Source organism: Perognathus longimembris, chromosome 21 (genome assembly GCF_023159225.1).
Source record: "Perognathus longimembris pacificus isolate PPM17 chromosome 21, ASM2315922v1, whole genome shotgun sequence".
Classification (NCBI taxonomy): Eukaryota; Metazoa; Chordata; class Mammalia; order Rodentia; family Heteromyidae; genus Perognathus; species Perognathus longimembris.
In genome coordinates, this window is record NC_063181.1 from 5853252 (window position 1) to 5867774 (window position 14523).

Here is a 14523-nt window from a genome sequence, read left to right on the forward strand (position 1 = left end):
TCTCCTCTTGGGTCCCTTTCTTCTTGATCTGGCTATGCTAGACCTAGAAACGGCCTCAGAGCCCAAATAAGCCCGAGCGTCCGGATGTGGGCTTTGAGACCGAGGGCCACGGCTCTGCCCGGGTGGGCGGCTGTGTGGCCGGCACCTGTGGGCCTCCTTCAGACGGAGCCTGGCCTGACCTGTCTTTGGTGTCGGGACTTAAACTGTGCTCAAGTTGCCCCTGGGCTCTGCCTTTCTCCAGCCTTCTAGGAGGAAGACCACAGGGCGAAGCCTGCCCATCTGCTAGGGGCCCGGAGACCAACTCTCCTGTGCCCCAACACCGCCCTTCCTTTTCTGGGCACAGGCCCTCCCCCAGGCCCGGCCTTCCGTTCCATCCCTACGCTTTCTCCACTTCTTGGAAATGACACTTGCCCCCCGCCCCACCCTCTAGGAACTTCATAACCCCCCCCCCCTGCATGAGGACCACCCCGCCACAGCTGCCCCTGCCCCTCCCTGCACTCAGAGCGGGGGAGCTGTCGGGGAAGTGGGGGACTCACATGATTCGTGTAGACCCCTTCGTAGACCTCCCCGAAGAAGCCTTCGCCGAGAATACGGTTGAGAACCACATCTTCACGGGCCACACCGTACTGGGGACCTGCAGCGGTGGGGAAAGCAGCCACAGAGCACACCAGCTGGCACCCCCCCCCCCACCGGGGAAACTCGGTGTCCCAGACCCCAAGCAACACACCAGCTAGGGAAGAGGTCTAGAATGCCCCATTGCCTCAGACCCAGAAAAGAGCCCAGCCCCCTCTCCCCCGGGACTTGGGCTCGGAGGCTTGGACTCCCCACCAAGGTCTCAGCTTCCAGCGCTCTGCCCCTGTCCTAGCGGGGGGCAGAGGGTCTCCCCGTGGCATCTCACGAGTCCTCACAGTGTCACCTCTGGGGCCCGGGTGGGGGTCAAGGGCCTACCTCCGGGCCTCCGCAGCGTCTCGTCCGGAATCTCCGCATAGATGTCTGACTCTGCAAAGGAAGGAGGAGGCCCAGCGCGTGGGCAGGACGCCCTCCCCGGCAGAGCCAGCCTGGGTGGGAGGCCAGGGGAGTTCAAGGGCTCAGGGGAGGAAAGCCGGGCCCTCGAGGCAGTCGCTGAGGCTGGGACTCTCGGTTTGAAGCCCTTCCTGCCTGGACCCAGTTGTGGTGCTCAGGGTGAGGTAGCTGATCTTTCAGAAACACCCACCACCCACCTAACACCATGGTGACGTGGACGTTGGGACTCTCCCCAATTCGCGCTCTGGATTCCTGACCTACGATATGGTGGTTTTAGGGCGAGGGCCTTTGGGAGAGATTTAGTGAGGCCAGGTCTTGATGATGAGCCCCATTCCAGGATTATCACCCTTCCTCCTTCTCTCTTTCCCAGGTGAGCACATCACCCAGTCACCTTCAACCTGAATCCCGGGCCTCCATCCACCAGCCTTCAGAACTGGGACAAATAACTGGTATCTTGTTTGGGGCCAGCTGAACTGATAAAGATAAGCACGGGTAACGGTATTTTCAAGCTTTCAGGGAAGAGTGGCAGGGAGGGTCATTTCTGACCCTTGGCACGTCCCAGGGACAGGCAGAGGGGAGCTGGGCATGGGTGGGGGAGGGAGGGGGAACAGAGGGTGGGTGGCTCACCTATGCTGCAGCTTTCTGAGAGGTGGGACCGCCGAGCCTCCAGGCTTCTGCAGGATTTGGGGAGAAGCACAGGGGCGGGATGAGTTCAGATCCCAGCCACGTTCTCCCAAGCCGCCTGGCACACCCGCGCCCACCACCCCAACGTCTGCACAAGCCACCGGCCTGCCTGGCACCGCGTCAGGGGGCGCCAGAGGGCTGGAGGGAACAGCAGCCCCACCGAGGGGATGCCAGGCGCTCCTGGGGGGGACTGTTCCTGCAGGGCGCGCGTGTGTGTGTGTGTGTGTGTGCGTGTGCGTGCACGTGCGTGCACTAGCAGGGAGCTCAACCCCGCACAGGCGGGGACTCCCGTGTGCCCTGAGAACCCGGGGCTGCAGGGGCTCGCTCCCTGCGAGTTCTCCCTCCGCCGCCGCGTACTCACAGTGAAGGGATCTGGGGCAGGCTGTTCCGCCTCTCACCATCTGGCGAAAAAGGAGAGGAGGGGCTGGAACCAGGGGTCTGGATGGACCCTGCTTCCTACAACGAGGCCCGGGCCCCGCACTCCGCGCTCTCTTGGCATCAGGGCAGAAGCTGCGCAGGCTTGGAGCCTCTCCTGCCAGTGTCACGGTGTCAACCCCCCTCTCCCCCCCCACCCCACTCCCCAGGAGGAACCAGCAATGCTGGCAACGGCTCTGGTCCTCCCAGGGCGACCAACACAACTTCCACGGAAGCTTCCTGGGCTTGGGGGTCGACAGCTTAGATGCCCTGCTCCGCCTCGCGGGCTTGGCTCGGCTGTGATTCCATCCACTGTCGTAGAGAAAACCCACCTTTCCTGGGATGGACGATGAGCGAGCCTTTATGTTCTCCCTGCAGCCTGCAGTAACCATCTATGAGGTCCGCCATGTTCTCGGCCTCTGCCAGGGATGAGGTTTTGATGGACAAAGACTACAGAGAAGAAGACAAGCAAGGATGAGACCCCAGAGCCTTGAGCCTTGGCTGGGGTCTCTCACACACGGCTGGATTCTCTAATCCTGTACCCCCTGCCCTGTACCCCCTACCCGGCTCCTGAGCTCTGGCGCTCACTGCTGGACACAGCCACCAGGGGGCGCACGGGTCATCGCTTGACCAGGCCGGGCCCTTCTGGGTCTCAATTATCAGGCCCTGAGTCACTTATGGTAACTTGTACCCTGTGGGTGTCAGTACGGCACACGCAAATGAAATGGGAAGTGGGAGGGAGGGGCAGGCAAGACGGGGGAGGGGGAGACAGTGCCTGCAGTCCCAGGTCTTTCATTCTTCTACACACAAAAAGCCCCGAGGCTCTGTCTTGCTTCTTGAGTCATTGTTTACTTGGTGAATGTAGGCCTCTATTTCGCCACCCCCCCCCCCCCCACTAGATTTCTGGTCACCTTGACCTGTCCTAAATCTTTATCCACTTCTTTCCAGTCATTAAAATAACACCATTCCCTGGATCATCATCCCAAGTGCTTTGTTGGGGCACCAGGTGCAGTTTCCTTCACAAGACCCCAAAGCCAAGACTCCAACACCAGGCTGTCCGGAGCCGGTCCTAACCGAAATCACGACCCCAGGTTCCCAGAGCGCTCACCTGGGGGGCTCCTTCGATGCCCAGCTGCAGGACCGCCTGGCCCTCCTCCAGAGGGAGGCACCGGATGGACTTGATCTGCTTGAACTCAGCCAGGCAGGTGGGCTGTGGAAGGGATCAGAGTGAGCGGGGAAGTCAGGGTAGGGATGGGGCAAGGGGTTGGGAGAAGGAGAGCAAGGCTGGAAGCGTCGTCTATTCCAAGCAGAAGAAACAACGAGGTCTGGAGAAAGCCAGGCCTAGCCCAAGGTGATACGCTACCAGTAGAGCCAGAAATAGACCTATGTCCCCAGACCCCAGAGGAGTCACCGCCTCATCTTGCCACATGAGGAGCAACTCTCCTCTCTGAGCTGGGAGAGCAACAGCAGAGCCCTCCTTCCCCCTGCTTGCCCTTCTCTGAGCAGAGCCAAGTCACAGGAAAGTAAAGAGCCAGCCGCCCCATCTTCCATCCCCAAGCCCTGTCTCCCCAGAACTCACGCCTCGGATCTCAGTAATGGAATGAAGAGAAAAGCAAAAAAACTTCTGGTGAGACAGGACAGGAGGCGGATAAAGCGGAAGAGCCCCGGGCTCCCTCTACCTTTGCATCCTGACTGGTCAGCTGACGGATGCCTTTAGGACCAATGACCAGGTCCACGGTAATGTTCCATCCTTGCTGGAGTAAAAAGGGAGGAAAGACGGTCATCCCCGTTCTACCAACCCCCATCCAGAAATCTTAAGACCCGGCACAAAGCTAGACAAGGCTCTCCTAACCTAAATCTGGCCACAAAGCTCGCTCCTCCTGCCGCCCTGCCCGGAGCTGGAGGCCAACGTTCAGCTCCCTGCTTCCTCCCCATCCCCAGGGACCCGTCCCTGGCTCCCACATCCAAGAGGCCTGGAGTGAGGCCCGGAGAAGGTAAGGAGAGCCGGTCATTACAATGAGTTCACAGCGGTAGGTTTCCTGGTCGATGTTGGCGAAGCCGGCCAGGGTGTTGAAGAACTTCATGACACACTCTTCCTCTCTGAGCGAGGCGTACTGCTGGAACGTCTGCTGGATCATCTTCCGGAACTGCTTGGGCTGGGGAGGAGGGAGGGGACCCTGAGTCTTCCCACGGAGAGGCCCCCAGCATTCTTGCCGTGACTGAAGCCAGGAGCTAATGCACACCCCTGATGTCTCGGGGAGGGCCACCCCGACCCTCTGAGGGTGGTGGGGAAGATGGCTTCCCAGGGCTCAGGACACGAACTGGGTCAGCACTCTAGGCGTTCTGGAACCCAGGGCCTCCCTTCCCGGTTCCCAGCCAAAGGCCCCTGGGCACATTCGCGGTTCAGTATCCACAGCCCAGGGGTCTCTGAAGAGTGCCAGCCTGCGCCCTCTGGCTCTAGTCTTGGGGAACCTTTGCAAAGGGGGCCCTGGGCCCCACCTTCTGGCTTTCTCACCTTTAAGTTCTCCTGCATCTGCTTTGGGAAAAACAGGTCCAGCCCCACTTCCTTTCTGAAAGACATAAATGGGAGCAGAATTTGACTTCGCCTTTTCTACCCCCAAACTACTGGCTAACTGGAAGGAGGTAATCTTGGGGGCCGGGAAGACAGGCTCTGGGTGTGGGGGGGCGGGAAACGGAAGGATGGTGATTGGAAAAGACTGGAGACGAGGAATGGAGGAGCAGGGGCTTGCTCAGAACTTACTCCAGGAGCTCGAAGTTAGACTTCTTGTCAAGTGCATTGTGGGGCATGTCTTTGAAGAACCGCCTGGAAAAAGAAAAGTCATGGGGAGGAGGGCTGGCAGGTGGGGCGGGAGGTCAGGCAGCAGGACACCAGTGCCCTGGGACTAGCCTAGACCCCAGCCTTCCCGGACAGGTGTGGGAATCTCTGAAGAGGAAAGTCATAAGTTCAGGGATTTTAAAAGCTGCGAGGAAACGTCAGTCCTAGAGAAGATTCTAGTCCTGTGCTCCAGGAGGCACAGTTTGTTCTTTGACACCGGGTCTTATTAACTTTTTTTTTGCCTCAAATGGTAAGACTCCAAAGACTACCTCCTATTGGGATCATGGACTTGAGGCACCGTGTCTGGTCTGTCCTTAAGAACTTGGAATTAGTGGTGTCTCTGAGTCTATTACCAAGGAACATACTGTGTACCTAGAAGGAGGAGTAAGTTAGGAACTCTGAATCAATGAGTGCACATTTCCAAAAGCAAGAGGAAGGATTCTGAAATGTTCCCACCACAAAGAAAGGACAGATACCTGTAAATAAATTAGTATGTATTCATCAAGCACCCATACTTTCTAAAAGGAAGAACCTACTAGGCTGAAATGAGGAATGAGAAGAAAGCTCTACCTGAGATCTGTTTCCCTACAGGGCCCTCTCAAGAGCCCCTGGCGGGTGGCCGTGGCTTAATGAGTCAGTGGACTGAGACCAGTGATCTAATAATTCAGACGCCAAGGACGTTTAAATAGTAAATGTAAAGACTGAGGGTTAGCTAAACACAAGAGTGGGCACGTTTTCAAAATGGGCAGCTTTGAAGTGAATTATTGCAAAAATAATAGCGATTTTAGAATGCCTGAGGAGGAAATGAATGGAAACCAATGGATGGGGACGAGGCTCAGTTAACACTTGCACCGCATGGAGAAGAAGCTCAGTTAACCCTCATAAGCCATCCCAGTCGCCTGGCTGCAGCTCACTCCTACCACTTTGGCTACTACCCCCCCACCCCTCCCCCCTCCCCCCCCTCCCCCCTCCCCCCACCCCCCCCCACCCCGCCGCCTGAGGTCAGTCACAGCTCCAGATGACCGTGGTGGTCCATTCCTGAAGTGTACACCTCACTTGGGTTCCTAACACTCGGGGCAACAGCATGAGAATGAGTCACTGTCACGAATCAGACCTGCTCTTCCCCGAGTGAGAGCCACAGTCTTCTGTGCTGAGACCCATCTCATCCGTCAGCCAGCGCCTAGTTAGCCCAAATCTATACCAGCCCCGTCACCGCCCCAAGCCAAGCCAGGAGCGCCCGCGAATGCCAGCCTGCACTTCTGAGCAGTGCCGCCAGGTAGAGCAGTCCATGCAGAGCTGGCTAGGACGGACGGGCGGGCAGAGGGAAGAGGTTGGGAATGAGGGTTGGGGGTAATCAGGAGAAAAGACAGACACATCTATGCAAAATCCACTCGACCGTCTCTTTCTTCCAAAGAGCATCATCTTCCTGCTCTAAGCTCCTTCGCCATGATTGTCCAGTTCAGGCTTTCTTTCCACTGATCTTTGGGCTCACACCCCAGAATCCTGCCCTAAGCCCAGCCATTATCTGCAAATGAAAATCTTTCCCTTCCTTCCAGGAGCCGTCCAAATTCCCCCCTTCCTGCAAGGTTCCGATGGCTCCCATCCTGGTCTACCCAGGAGACTGGATGGCACGTATTTGTTCTGCCCCAGAGCTGTTCATTGTGTGCACGTGGGCTACATCCCAACACGATGATTGTGGGGGCACTGCTGGCCCGTGTGCATGGCACACGTGCACTGAGCGCCTGCCGTAGCGGGGGCCACGCAGAGGAACCCCACATGGGAAGGGCCAGGCCTCAGCCTGCCGTTCCCGAAGCCCTGGCTGAATTATCTGCATGGCAATGGTGACAACGGATGGATCCTAGAAGCCCAGCCAGCCCGGAGGCCGGGGCAGGGAAGACTGAGGACATCAGGAGAGAAGCAGAGAGAAGGTTCTACCAGATCACCAGCCTCTCACAACCCCACGCTGTTTGCCTCCGTCTGCCCCTGGCTCGCACACACCCACTTGTGCTTCCCACCCTGGATGGGGGGAAGGACCCAGCCAGCCTGGACCCCAGCACAGGTCTCTTCCAGGACAGACCTTGGGGTCACCTACCTGAGCTCCAGACAGCCCAGCTGCAGCGCCATGCCCTCGCTGACCTTGCTGGCGTAACACTGCATGTAGTCACTCCGGAGCTGGTAGAGAAAGGCCAGAGGTCAAGCTCATGTCCACCTTTCCTTCCCTGTGCAGAGGCCCCAGGAACTAAACACACTCCTGGCTCCCGAGCCAGCCCTCCTTCCATGGACATCACAGGACAAGGATAGCGGGAAGCAGAGCCAGCCCTTAGCTTTGCTGCTCTGGAGCCCTGGGAAGAGGGGCGTAAGCCTCCCTTTCATAAAGTCTTTCCCTAAGTCAGATCCTCTCTGGACCCCCACTCAGAGACATAGATTTGAAGACCTGTTCTTAAGCAGAAATATGTCTTCCATGGTCCAAGGGATGCCTGCTATCTAGTAAATCAGGGGGAAGAGGGAGCTAAGACCAACAGAAATGTGTGGTGGCTGCTCACACTGCCCGGTGTTTACTCTATGCAGGTCCTGTGCCGAGAACCCATTTCGCTTGATGGTTTGTCTGTGAGGCTCAAGTAGCTCAGAAGAGCCTGTAGAAATTTTATATCCTGTACAAAATTTCTGTAGCTCAGCAGTTTTGTGAGCTGGTAGCTTGAAATGGGAATATTTACACCATGGGAATTGGCAGGTATTACAATCAGGGCTAGTTGGGTCAGCACACCGCCAGTAATAGTTGGTTCTCACAGCAACCCAATAAGTATAGTACTCATCTTATAGAAGAGAAAGCAGCATCATATAGGTAAATGAAGTCTCGGGGAATATTATGTTAGTCAATGGCAGCCTTGGGCTAGAAACCAACTGTGTGTTAACTTACTCTTGCCATCTCACTACCCAGGCCAGAGGATGGGTTTTGTCCTTCCATTTCCCAGTAGAGGTGATGGAGAGATAAGACAGATGGAGGGATTGGTGGATGGATGATAGATGGATGATGGACGAATGGGTAGATTGATGGAGGAGTGGGTGGATGGATATACTGATGGATGGATGGATGAATGGATAGGGGGATGGAGAGATAGATGAGTGGGTATATGGATAGATGGGTGCATGAATGGATTCATAGATGGTGGATGAGTGGAAGAATCATAGATGCATGGTGAATGAATGAATGAATTGATGGATAGACAGATGGATGATATTCAATATTTAGGATACAATGAGACCCTGGGGTACTTTTTTTTTTTTTTAAACCTGTTGGTAAAAGTAAAGCAGCGTAGTCCTGTCTTCCTTCAGGCTCTCCATGAAGTCTTCAGGCAGGTAACGGATTTGAAGGTCATATCTGCAATAGGACGGACAGATACTCTGGTTGACACAGAGAAGCTGGAATCGCAAGGAAGCAGTGAGGCCCGGGGGAAAGTTTCCATCGCCCAGTATGGAAGGTCTGCCCGTGAGGCGCCTGGCTGCCTATCAGTATTGGTTTCTTTTTTCTTTTTTTTGGCCAGTACTGGGCCGTCAACTCAGGGCCTGAGCACTGTCCCTGGCTTCCTTTTGCTCAAGGCTAGCACTCTGCCACTTGAGCCATAGCGCCACTTCTGGCCGTTTTCTGTATATGTGGTGCTGAGGAATCGAACCCAGGGCCTCATGTATACGAGGCAAGCACTCTTGCCACTAGGCCATATCCCCAGCCCCTCAGTATTGGTTTCTTTCTTTCCCTCCTTTGTGGCTGAGTGGAAAGCTGTAACAGAGAGGTGGACAGCAAGCGGTGGTCCCAGCCAGTCATGATTCTTCATCTCTCCTTCACCACACCTGCTTTCCTTAGGTCTACAGACCCTTACTGGGGCTCCCTCTCCTAGCCACCCACTCTCCCCGTCACCATAGCGCCAATGGCATCTTGTCTGAGGCTGTCCTAGAGTTCTGACCCGGGATGAGGTTTCATTGGGCGCCCATGTTACACCTTGAAAATACATGACCCGGACACAGTGTGAGGACTAGAGTTAGAATGCCGCGCAGGTTGTTTTTAATTCGATTCTGATGTTGTGAGTGAGCGCTGGGATGGAGGGCTGCCTTCCTACCTCCATTCAGCTTCCACGTGTAGACATTCATACTTGTCCTGGACCTCGCCCACCGTCATCTGCGGGTGTAACCAGTGGATCTCGTCAGACTTCATGTGCTTCAGCCTCAGCCCGTAGCACTCAGACAACTGGATGTTGGGTCCAATCCGGCCACTCAGCAGGATGGAGGTGATGATCTCCTATGGAAGAGAGGGCTGTGACTCAGGAGTGCCCCCTGCTGGTTATCTGTTCTCATGGACCGCCCCCTGCCCCTTGTGATTTTGCTAGGGTGGGGTTCTGTCTACTTGTTCTGAGGCTCTAGATTCAGGGCGAGGTGACATGGATTCTGTCTGATCAGTGAACAATCAGGCAATGTGAGATAAAGGAAGGAGAAGGAGCTATTGGAAGTGAGGACAAAAAGCAGAGGCAGAGAACATTCTGAGCTACTGCACTGCACTGCACCGTGTGCCAATCAACTCCCTTAATGATGGCCGGGAACCTGTCCTACCAAAAGCAACTTCCAAAAGGTCTCCGATTCAGTCCACATGACTGAGTACTGGACCAGGCACTGCTTGGTACTTGGCACATGTTGTTCCTCTGAGTCCACAAACACAGGGAAGTAAGCAGACCACCATCCTTAAATGCCTACCGAGAAAACGGGTGTAGGTATGCAGTTCGAGGGATTAAGGTGGGATTCTGCACCCTGTTACTGGCCTGTGAGTACTGCTACTAGATTAAGCTGACTTAGGGACTGGTAGGGCAGGATAAGAAAGGAAGACAAGACTCACATCAAGAGATTGAGGGCCACTGTGTCCATGCTCTAAGAATGGCCATGGGAAATGGAGGGCTTACAAAGAAGGTGCCCTCTGGTTCTGTTTCCCAGTGGTTAAGTGGGACACCTGCCTGGAGTCCGATCCCACGGCTTCCTGGCCCAGAGCTGCAGTTGGATTAACAGAAGAGCCTAAGGGGCAGTGGCCTAGAAGCCTATCAGTAAGGCCCCCGACTAGTTCCGAAATCACTCTGGTGCCATTTTAAGCCCTGTTCCTCACGTAGGTCCACAGACAGTGGGCGGCTGACCCGGGCCTGACGGAGCGGTGGTTCAAGTCTAATAACTGGACGGCACCCCCTATCTGTTGCTGTCTTTGCATCACCAAGCCGGGAAGGGGGGTGGGATGTGCTGGAAGCTTCTGAGACATTATGTTTTCCTAGCATGCCTTTCAAGAAGTTGACTAATTTAGTAAGTAAAAGGCAGTGGTTCCTTATTTAGAACATAAAGAGGGAGGCATTCCATTTTTTCTTAGAAGAAACCCTCTCTCCTACCTCCAGCAGAAAAAAAAAAGTCAAGCTATTATTTAATAGTGGTTTGGAACCATGCCAAGTTCTGCATCCGTGTGGGTCTCCCCACGGATGGGTCCAGCTGCCCCTTGCCATCTTTTTTAGACTCTGTAGACTGGTGAAGCTAGATGATCCTTAGCCTGAAAAATCCCTTTCCTAGCAGGAAAATGACTCTCAATTAGGAAAGATGACGGGCAGGACAGAAGCCCGGTGGGGCAAGGCAGAGGAGGATGAAAGAAGAAGATACGATCTGCGGTAACCACCGGAAGAGCCATGGGAGTCTAGGTCAGAAGAGCATGGGGTCAAGGTTGTGAAATAAACACTTTTTTTGGTCATTGTCTCCACCTTCTGCCCTGTCCTGTCCACAGGGTCATGCTGACAGTTTACCCAGAACCCCTCTTTTCCTCCTGAGCGCCAACTGAAGTCCCGGCTCTGATGTGGATGTACGGAACTTTCCCTGTCCCCGACCGAAACCGAAACCTACTCATCTAATGTCTAATTTCCTCAGGGCTAGAACCCCATCGTGAGACTTAGTATTGAAACTATCAAATCCGTACAAAGCACATAGGAGGGGCTAATAACCCTCCTTGCCCAGACAGTCCGGCCATGACCAACATTCCGCCAATCTTGCTTCATGTCATTTTTACAGTTCTTCAAGGTAAAATGGATGGACAATAAGACGCACAAATTTCAACTGTGCCATTCTGACACAAGAATACACTTGTGTATGTATCCCACACACCAATTAAGACGCAGAGCTCTCCAGATTCCCAGAAAATCCTTCATCTTCGTCAGCCTTCATGGTCCCCGCTCACTCGCCCCGGCTTCAGTGAGCTCGGCTACCATCTAGACGGCGACATTCCATACAGTATTTTTCTCTCAGTGTTCTGTCTGAGATTCAGTCCTATTGTTGGGGATGTTAGTACTTTGTTTCTTTGTATTGACGGTGACATTCTTACTTGTAAACAAACCACAAGATGTATATTTAGCCCTCCTACTCCTTGAAATCTGGACTACTTCTAGCTTTGATGATTGTGGAATTTATTCATACAAGTACTTTTATGTTTGTATGCTATTTCCTTTCGATAAATCCTGAGAAGTAGAATTACTGAATCAAAGGTGATTCAACTTTCTATATCCAATGTGACATGAGAGTTCTGTTATATATTTCCAATTACATTCAGTGGTTTCTTTGTAATACTATCTACCTTTATAGATGTATACATGTGTATGTGAATGAACACACACACACACACACACGATATCTGATTTGCTCTATTTTGCATCTCCCTGATGAAAAATTATATTGAGCACATTTTCATGTGTTTATTGGCCATCCTCCTTTTGTGAGGTATCTGAAGGTTTTAACCATTCTTTATGTTATCGTTTTATTATTGAGTAATAGACATTCTAAGTAAAAATACTTTTGATGATTTGCTTCCTGAATATTCTCTTCATGTATATGGGCTCGCCTGCTTGTTATACATTTCCATGTCAGTATCTTTTGATTTGAAGCTATCAAAATGTTCTTTTTATGGCTTTCTGCACCCTAAAAAATCTTTGCCTGTTGCCAGGTCATTAACATATTTTGTCTTCTTTTACAAGTTCCATGGTTTTAACTTTTACTTTTAGGTCTGTAACCCATATAGCCATATGGTTGTACATGGTGTGAAGTAGAGGACCTTGCGTGTTAGCATAGTAAGGTAGAGTTTGGTACCTGGTAAAGAAGAGAGCTTCTAATCCTGAAATGGAACTCTCTGGGAAGCTGCCTGGTGCCGAGTAGATTCTTGCCAGGGTGGACAAACCTGGAGCTCCTCAGGGAGACAGGGTGCCACCAAAGGGCTCCACACCTCCAGCCCAATGTCGCCAGGCTGACGGCTGAAATGGGCTGATCCTTGTCCTTGGTTTTGGGTGTGGTGAGCCCCCAGATCTCGGAACTTTCCAAGTGACAGACCTGCCGTGGTCATTCATGGTGGAGTCCTGGGCCATGCTTGAAGTCAGGCTAATGACCTGACACACCTGGTGGGTTCCAGTGTCAGACAGGCAAGACCAACCATGTGATCAGAGGGCTAAACAGCCAGCCAGGCCTTGGGAGATGGGAGGGGACATTAAGTGCAGTTGCTTGGGCAATGATTCCATCCATCTATCAACCATGCTTACCTAAGAAAACTCTAGATGCTGGTGTGCAGGTGAGCATTGTACTGGTGGTACACATGGATGAGCCTGAGGGTGACACAGCCCTAAGACACGGAAGCTTCCTGTTTGGGATATCCTGAGACTTTGGGCTATGCACTCCACCACTGGCCGGTTCTAATCTGTATCTTTATGATAAAACTGTAGTCAGCAGGTAGTATTTTCCCGAGTTCTATGAGCTGTTCTAACAAAACATGGAATCTGATAGAACGGTAGGAGCCCTCAAATTCATAGCTAATCAACGGTCTGGGCGGTCTGAGAACTCTGGAGCTTGTGACTGGGGGCGGAGGGGAGGGGTGTCTTGCAGACAAAGTCCCCAATCTATGGAGTCCATGTTAACGCAGGAATTGCATTGTGTCAGGACTGCATTGAACAGTGTGTCTGTCCTTCAGGTGTAACAAGGTTGATGCCTACAAGTGGCACAGAAAGAGTAATAGCAGCTGGGCGCTGGTAGGTCATGCCTAGAATACTAGCTACCCAGGAGAATGAGATCAGTTTGAAGCCAGCCAGGGCAGGAAATCCCTGTCTCCAAAATGACCATCAAAAAGCTGGGCTAGCAAAATTTGGAAACAACCCAGATGCCCCTCCACAGATGAATGGATCCAAAAAAATATGGTACTTATACACAATGGAATACTACATAGCGATTAGGAATGGTGAAATATTGTTATTCGCAGGGAAATGGTCAGAACTCGAACAAATAATGTTGAGTGAGACAAGCCTAGAACACAGAAAACAAAGGGGCATGATCTCCCTGATATATGACTGTTAACAAAGGGAGATGGAGAGACAGTAGAGACCAAGTCTGTGAACACTGTATATGTGCTTGATACACTGTATATTGCATATGGGTCTACCTGACCTAGACAAGGGATGGAAAAACAGGTTGTAAGATATCACAAGAAATGTACACACTCCCCTACTATGTAACTGCACCCTCTTTGCACAACACCTTGTAAAAAAAATTTATGTTCAATTAATAATAAAAAAAAATAAAAAAAAAAGCTGGGCTAGAAGCATGGGTCAAGTGGTAGCATGACAGTCAAGCAAGCAAGAAGAGCAACTGTGAGGCCTTGAGTTGGAACTCTGGTACCAACACACACACACACACACACACACACACACACACACACACACACACGGAACTTTAGAATCACACACAAACCAGAGTAGGAACCCAATTTTGATACACCCTTTCATCCTTTCAGCTCGCTGGGCCACAGCTTCCTCCCTACAAGATTTTACTTTTGTCCTATCCACCCACAGCTTGACTCTTCATTCAAAGAAACCACCAGCAATCGTCTGTCACATGCTCCTCATGCAGAGAACAGCTAGAAGGCTCTGGAGCCTGCACACCACGCTCAACGAGGGAGCAGCTTACATTCATAGATGGCAGGAAGGACGTGGCCTTGGTGTGGGGATATGAGTGAAGGAAGAGAAGGGTCAGCTTGGGGGGGGGGGGGTCTGGAGTCATCGCCCCTAGGTTATCCTCATTGCCTGCAGCCCCTTCCTGGCTCCTTGTGGCCTCTTCTCTGGGAATCTAGAAGCTTCTCTCACAAGCTTCTCTGAAGTGGGAGCAGCAACACCAGCGATCTTCCCACAGCTCATCAATTGTCATTAACGAGTCAGTATTTCTTTCTCTGTATTAATAACTCACTCCTTAGGAGTGACGGGACAAGCTGCTTACATACTCAGTTGCTAGATGCCCTGTGTTAATAGTATGGGCTGCTTTGTAGATGCGCCCCGGCCCTTCCCACTGCAGGAAGGCTGCCTTCCTCCCGTGCAGGGCTGCCAGGCACTGTCCCTACGTCACGACCTGGGTGCGAACGGCTTTCTGATGCCTGCCTGCAAACGTCTGTCTTCCGGTGGGTTTTCCTTCTTCTTGGCTAATGTTGATTTATTTGCTTTATCAGATAGTGTGAAGACCTCAAACTGCCCTTTCCTGTC

The 14523-nt window shown here is 52.7% G+C and overlaps 1 protein-coding gene across 4 annotated transcripts in view; it reads right to left on the reverse strand.

The window, feature by feature from the left end:
• The window catches only part of Ptk2b (protein tyrosine kinase 2 beta), a 92114-nt gene that overhangs the window by 16665 nt on the left and 60926 nt on the right, over positions 1-14523 (reverse strand). For all 4 annotated transcript variants that reach the window (XM_048330401.1, XM_048330400.1, XM_048330399.1 and 1 more), the window contains exons 3-15: positions 9070-9248; positions 8249-8336; positions 7050-7129; positions 4883-4945; positions 4637-4691; positions 4137-4277; positions 3801-3875; positions 3230-3331; positions 2454-2571; positions 2069-2108; positions 1651-1697; positions 949-999; positions 537-634 (exon numbers count right to left, since the gene is read on the reverse strand). In XM_048330401.1, the coding sequence (XP_048186358.1) occupies positions 537-634; positions 949-999; positions 1651-1697; positions 2069-2108; positions 2454-2571; positions 3230-3331; positions 3801-3875; positions 4137-4277; positions 4637-4691; positions 4883-4945; positions 7050-7129; positions 8249-8336; positions 9070-9248 (1137 nt within the window). The remainder of the gene's footprint in view (positions 1-536; positions 635-948; positions 1000-1650; positions 1698-2068; positions 2109-2453; positions 2572-3229; positions 3332-3800; positions 3876-4136; positions 4278-4636; positions 4692-4882; positions 4946-7049; positions 7130-8248; positions 8337-9069; positions 9249-14523) is intronic.